At 37.3% G+C, this 6,866-nt stretch overlaps 1 protein-coding gene across 3 annotated transcripts; it reads right to left on the reverse strand.

The window, feature by feature from the left end:
• Nucleotides 1-278: 278 nt before the first annotated feature.
• LOC108979798 (embryogenesis-associated protein EMB8-like) lies at nucleotides 279-6,625 on the reverse strand. 3 transcript variants are annotated; one of them, XM_035687451.1, is made up of 8 exons: nucleotides 6,102-6,622; nucleotides 5,881-6,009; nucleotides 5,603-5,734; nucleotides 4,244-4,386; nucleotides 4,052-4,149; nucleotides 3,868-3,962; nucleotides 2,430-2,483; nucleotides 279-770 (listed from the first exon to the last, which is right to left on the reverse strand). In XM_035687451.1, exons 1-8 carry the CDS (start codon nucleotides 6,540-6,542, stop codon nucleotides 564-566), a joined length of 1,299 nt encoding a protein of 432 aa, XP_035543344.1. In that variant the 5' UTR covers nucleotides 6,543-6,622; the 3' UTR covers nucleotides 279-563. The 3 variants fall into 3 exon arrangements, with proteins under 3 accessions (XP_035543344.1, XP_035543345.1, XP_035543346.1); XM_035687452.1 differs by lacking the exon at nucleotides 4,244-4,386 and having other exon boundaries at nucleotides 290-770; nucleotides 5,603-5,712; nucleotides 6,102-6,625; XM_035687453.1 differs by lacking the exons at nucleotides 279-770; nucleotides 2,430-2,483 and adding an exon at nucleotides 2,506-2,580 and having other exon boundaries at nucleotides 6,102-6,623.
• Between the last annotated feature and the right edge of the window lie 241 nt (nucleotides 6,626-6,866).

The raw sequence follows: 6,866 nt of genomic DNA on the forward strand, positions 1-6,866 counted from the left end.
GAATTAGATGAGTCTATTGGCAATGGTAGGGACTCTGTTAATGGGTCTAACGATTGTGTAATAAAAGGATAAAAAAAAAACCACCGAAATTTAGAGCACGTGGATGAAGAAATTCATTTTTTTAAAGTTAGAAATCAATCTGTCTAAAAACCAAAACATGGTGACTAGTTTAGTAGGTAACCTTTTTTTCATGAAATTTTTCAATGGACGACACTGTCTTAGATATGCTGTCCAGGTGAGAGGTAGCACGCAAGCAGGTAAAACGACAGATAACTAACTTCACTTACTAAATGTTTAGTTCCTTCATTTCTGTAAATTCAGTTTGTACATCCAGCATTTTGACTAATATAATAATCCAATGTTGTGTCAGCTACGCCCCCATTGAACAAACAATATGAAACTGGAAAAGAATTGGATGACATAGTCTTATTAAAGAAATACCAAGAGGACATAGTCTTAATCCAATGATATTTCTTCATTGACCACAAGCATCATCGCAAGAGGATGTATCAATCAATTGATCACCAAATAAATAAATACCAAGCACTCAGCTGGCTACACTTCTAGCCTGTGAAAGCCTTCTGTACATCGCTAGTTTGCTGCAAATCTACTGAAGATGCAAGGCCTTTAGATACTCCTCTCTCTAAATGCTCAAGGAAATCCATTACGACAGGATCAGTCCAAGGAGCCCCAAGCGGAGCTCCCACACCAGCGACCCATCCTAGATGGCCACCCTGGGGCGTCACTATCAACAAACAGTTTGGATTTTCCTACAACAGTAGCAATGGATATATTTCATAATAATAATTTTTTTAAAAAGAGAGAGAGAGAGAGAGAGAGAGGAAATGAAGAGGAGGAAACCGATACAACAATTGAATTCACAGCAGTGGGAAAGCCCAGAACCTGGTTAGGTTCATATGGTGGAGGGAAATGTCAATCAAGTCAAACTTTTCAAAAGAACTAAATGGTGGGGTGGATAACAAACTTATACCCCTTATATGGGTGACCTAAACCGCCCCCACCTAATTATAAATTTCATCAAAATTGAAGGGTAAATTGTGAAAATTATAAGTTCATTGAGATATTATAATAAAAACCTAAAAATGAATTGATTTTATATTTTGCACTATTATCATATTCAATGAGTATTTTAAGATAATTTACATGTCTTAGAGTGTATTTGCTAATTTGTAAAATGATAATGTGTCAGTGTGATTGAAGAGTGTAAAATTCTGAAATTATATCAAATCTTTATTGATTTTTTTTCTCGTATCAGTATAAACAATGATAGAAATAAAAAAATAGAATGTTCATGTCATCTCCATAGAAACCAAACTCACACCATCACGTCTTTGCAGATCTCATGGCAGTGATGGCACTATTACCACCAACATTTAATAAACAGGTAGAGATGTGTGTTTTTAGCAAACAACAAGGTGGTAGTCCTGGTTCTTAACGCATGACATTTCAAACCACAGCAAAAGTCTATTTTCTGTCATTTTATCCCATTGTTATGTAGCTCCTCTCCTCTAGAGCTTAACCATGATTCATGGGGGGATTCAAATGCAGCAAACTGTAAAATTTTATAAGAAAATTTGTTCCACTTAATCAAGAAAAGACCCAAATACACCCCCAGCCCCCAACCTTTTGCCTATACTTTTACTCCTCTAAATCTAAACAACATGGGTAGGCTAAATGCCAGGCAGAAGCTTTTCCAAGGTTTCCATGACCACTTTTATCATCTTTCTGCCAGTTTAGAATAGGCCCTTTCATAGTTATACCCCCAAACAAAAGTTCTTTTGGGAATTTTAAAATACTGCATTCCAAGAGTAATAAACCAAACTGCATGTGCATGTGCATGCGCGCGCGCGAGAGAGAGAGAGAGAGGTACATTGGACATAGGTCAAAAGATCATGTACTGATGTTTGGAAACAGGGTCTACAAGTAAATATGACCCGGCCATATGAAGGCTTGAAGCTAAATGGAGATAACAACATTGTGCAGGAGACATGAAGACTACAAGGAAGGGGTCTTGTGCAGATAAGTTGATAATAAGCTTGAAAAATGTGGTTGGCCAGCTCAGGAATGAGGAACAAGTCGCACATTTAGAGTTTCGACATAAATTTGTCTTAAGTGAATCAAATGAGAATATGTTTTAAGAGACAAAAAGCAACTTCTTTACCAAAGTGATCTGAATAAAATATGACCCAGATGAAGGCATGAAGCTAAATAGGGAAAAGAAGAGTGTGCAGGAGGCATGAAGACTGCAAGGAAAAGGCTTTGTGTAGTTGAGGGGATAAATAAGCATGGCAAAAGCGGTTGGGCACCTTAGGAAGAAGGAACAAGTTGCACCTCCAGAGATTCAACATAAGTCAGTACTAAGCAAATTAAACAAGATGTCTCAAGAGACTAGGGAGCAACATACAAACCTTAATATCTTCACGGGGAATTCCCCTTGATGGAGCAATTGGATCATTTGCTGCCTGCAAACCATTCCCATATATAGCCTTAATAGAACATTCTGAACATCACCTAACATGATTTTTAAAAGTGTCTAACTCATGCCTCAGAAATCCAAACCTAAAAAGCATTCCAAAACATTTCAAAATCTAGCATTTGATTCTTCTTCCTCTCTCCTTTACTCATTAGTGTGTACTTTGTGATTCAATGAAGTAAGAACTACAATTGCAAGACATTTTAATATCTAATGCTTTTAATGGAATAACTTTCAGGTCATGCATGTCTAAAAGAATTTAATTTCTATATTATAAGCACATGACTCAATGAAATAAGTTATGTTGCTCTACACATTGTTTCAAAAAACTACATCTCCCTCCCTCTCCCTCATTTCACCAAAACCACTTAAAAGTATGTATATATCTATTATAAATAAATTTATAAATTATGGAGTTAGGGTGATTTTGATATGATTCTCGAGTGAAATTGATATTTGACAGTCTATCTCAATAAAGCATAATTTATGAATAGAAAACAGATAACTTAAAAGCAGGGGCATAATAGTATTGTTGTTATAAAAGTATTCATAGCCATTCATTCTTATTATACACCCAAACGAAGTTATTTACTCTTCATTCCTTTCCATTCCTCTTTTAAAATATTTAAACGATATTTGTTTCTTCCATAAAGAAGGCTTGGGCCAATCCAACACAATAGCATATTAAATATGAATTTGATAAGGAAAAAAAAAAAAAAAAGAGCATTGATACAGTTCAGCTGAATTTTATTTAATGAAACAGAAGAACAAATTCAAAGTTGTCAGGCCTCTCTATTTATCTAGACAAGTAGAGGGTGGAGAGTCTTAAAGCAATCGGTAGGTAAGATGGGATTAGAGACACGGATATCAGCTCTAAGGGGCCACCCAATTCGACACTTCAAAACATATTACTTTCCTTTCTTCTGCATTACCAGCAGACTGCAATGACAGGTTCTCCCTTATGCATTTCCATGGAGAAATTATACCTACAGAAAACTTAGACTTTGTAATAATAATAAATGATGAATCTAGATTGAGTGCCTTTGTCTCTTATGTTGACATAAGTTCACGGTTTCAAAAGGCATATCCTACTTCAATAACTGTATGGCCCAGCAATTCCAACTTACCAATAAATAGCACCTTTTCATCCCATATGTAACGGATGGAGGGTGAGGTCATAGGTTCTCAATCATGCAAGTGCATGAGTTTTGTATTTGTCTATCAGAAAATTGATCACCAAAATTTATACACGCACGAAAAGACGAAAAAAAAGCAAAACAAAAAATGATCTACCAGAAATGCACATGCTCTATGTTACGGCTGAGGTTCCAGATATATGCTTGTAGAAATGTAGTGGTAAAGAAGTTAGTTACCTGAATGCAAAGCAAAGGTATGCGAACATGCTTTATTGAGTCTGAACTACTTGAATTGGAGTAGTAGTCATCCACTGACTTGAAACCAAATGAAACTGCAGCAATTGTGGAAAGTATTGCAAGATCATAACATATCATTATATCCTTAACGAAATATTTACTCCCATGTACAAGAAACACATACCACGGGTTAGTCCTTCATCAAAATCCCGAACAGACTTTGCATTGGCAGCCAATGGGATATTATATTCACCACCCATGTCCTCAAATAGAAGAGCATGCCTACAGAAAAAAAGTTTTCAAGTGATACTTTCCACAATCAAAGAGATCAAACTGAGGTTCAAATAAGTATCAGGACAATATAACAAGCGGTTACTTTTTGAAAATTTTGCAGAGAGAACTTGCAAGAGCTTTGTCATAGACATTGTTAAAGCCCTTATGAAAGTCCTCGTCTGCTATGACCAAATTGAAAGGATTACACAGTGACACAGCACCAGAAAGATGGCAAGTATGAGATTCCTGCAAGTCACACATGATGAAAACATATATGAAACACGTACAGCAGCAGATTTGAGGCAAGTGAAAAGAAGAAAACAATAAGAAGCCAGTCCAAGAGTAGCTCCTACAACCAGATAAGAGCATTGGCAATGGACTAGCCAAATGCCAATGCAAGTCCAAATTTTAGCTAGATGTGAGAAAAGGCCTCTACATTGGACTAGCTAATGATCCAAAGCTTAAGACTTGATGAATAGTAAATCTTAAGTCCTCTCCAAATATAGCTAGCTACTATTCACAATGGAAAGCAATATTTAATTATTTAATCACTTCCATCTCTCTTTGAATGGTAAAACATGCATGGCAAGCACATTATTTCTATTGATTGATAGAGTAGACACATTATTTCTACAAATCATAAAGATCTAAAAAATATATAAATTGTATTTGCAAAAAAAAAAAAAAAAACATAATATAATATTATTATTTTAACTTTATAATGGCTAGTCCAATGTAGACTCACCTAGTCAAAAATTGATATTATAGCTAAAAATCAAGATTCTAGCCAAATTTTAGACTTGGCAATGGCTAGACCATTACCAATGCTCTAACATTACTTCTCCCCAAAGATGGTGGCATTAGCACATGTTGCATTCAAGGTCACATCAGAGTGTAATTAGCTGAAATTAAGATTCAACATCCTAACTTAACACATTCCACTCTTCAGATGCCCCAAAATCACAGATTTACTGTCCCAATAAAAAATATGAACCACCACTATGATAAATCTGAAGTAGTGACATGATTTTCCAATACCCTAATCTCCTTATAGACTTTTCCCTCGTCGCTTAGAACCTCAAAATTGAAAAACCTTTGAAATGGAACAGATATGAATGGAATGGTTTCAATTATTCGCGACAGATCAACTAAAACGCACCCACAGCTAGAAGGGAAAAAGAACAAATTAAGACAGTGGCAAAACACAGGCTAGCCTATGTTACGAATAAGATTATCCCGGCACAGGGTCCTCTGTATCATACAAAATTAAAAAGCAGAAGCCTTCCAAACCCGAATCAAGATATCACATCAACTCATAAATAATGGAAGAGGAATGAGTTAAAGAAAGCAAAACACTCGATACGAAAAAATAATCGCAAGGAGAACACTTCGCTAAACACGACGTATATAATCGACATGGTCAAAAAGAAGGAAAAAAAACATAGTTATATGGTTATCCTACCTGACCCAAATATCGAACAAGAATGTTTGCTCCAAGAGACCAGCCAACAGCATATAAATTAGCTTTTGGGTACCGAGCAGCAACATGCTCCACCACTTCACGCATATCTCCTAAAAACGAAGCCGAATAGAACTGAACCAGGAGATTTATAAAAATTGATCACATACCTTCATAGAAGCCTCTCAGTATTCATATGTATAATCTGCTAAATATATTGTGTGCGCCATGCTTGGACAGTGCAGTGCAAAAGCCATAGAATCTCGAATCGAAAGTAATACCTGAGGAGTAGTGACAGGGCTATCGCCACAACCTCGGCTATTAAAGACGACCACACGCCAGCCTTTACTTCTGGCTCGAACTAACATATGCCTCACATACGAGTCCCCGCTCCCTCCTGTTAAACCTGGCTGTAACCATCCATAAAAACCACTAAAAAGCTTTAACTCAGGATAACAACTAATTGAATTAGAGAGAAAATTGATTATGAACGGGACGGAACCAGCAAAATGAGGAGTGGAGACTCAGGCGGCAGATGACGGTGGTCGCCGGAGACCCAATCGAGCGCGACGCAGCCGTTATCTTGGGTGCGGAGGCACTCCCGTCGGAGCCTGACGTCGGGGAGAGACCTGAAGAACGAGGCGAAGATGGTCTCCATGTGGCGGTTCCATCCGATCATTGGAAACGGGGTGTACGGACGGGTCAGGGTCTTGAGAGCCAGGAGGACCGAGTCGCGAGCTCCAACACCGCCGCCGGCGATGATTTCGAGCGACGGGTGATGCTCAGGGTGACTGGGCATTGCGTCGGTGGCGGCGGAGCTGACGTGTATGCCGGAGATACTGCGAGGTTTGGTTCTTATCGGGGAAGGGAAAAGTAATTGAGTTGGTACGAACGTGATTGGTCGAAGGTGGTACAAGGGGCTGAGAGGTGGGGCTCTCGCCATTGGTGGCCGCTTTTAGGAATAGGATTATAGGTGAGCGAACAGCCGCCGTTACAAGTAGTGAATTCCCGTTGCAACAGAAGCATTTGTATTGGCGCCCGGAAATCGACTGTTTATTGTCTTCGGATTTTTACTACTTTTGAGACTTATTTTTTTAACAATAATATTATATTTCATTAACTCGTGAGTACTATATTGATAAAATAAATTAAAAATGATTTTATCATAAGTTATCCGTATAATTTATATTTAAAAAATGTTTTTGGTCTGTATCTCTTATATAAAATATTTTTTAATTACATAAAAATAAATTTATAAATTAATGTG

Source organism: Juglans regia, chromosome 2 (genome assembly GCF_001411555.2).
Source record: "Juglans regia cultivar Chandler chromosome 2, Walnut 2.0, whole genome shotgun sequence".
NCBI lineage: Eukaryota > Viridiplantae > Streptophyta > Magnoliopsida > Fagales > Juglandaceae > Juglans > Juglans regia.

Excerpts from the sequence above, each read along its gene's own strand:
- LOC108979798 (XM_035687451.1), bottom strand. The coding sequence starts at position 6,542 with ATGGCGAGAGCCCCACCTCTCAGCCCCTTGTACCACCTTCGACCAATC. Across the intron at positions 6,010-6,101 it reads CTCCACTCCTCATTTTGCTG|CCAGGTTTAACAGGAGGGAG; the intron begins GTTCCGTCCCGT and ends GGATGGTTACAG. Across the intron at positions 4,387-5,602 it reads TTGTTCGATATTTGGGTCAG|GAATCTCATACTTGCCATCT; the intron begins GTAGGATAACCA and ends TGTGACTTGCAG.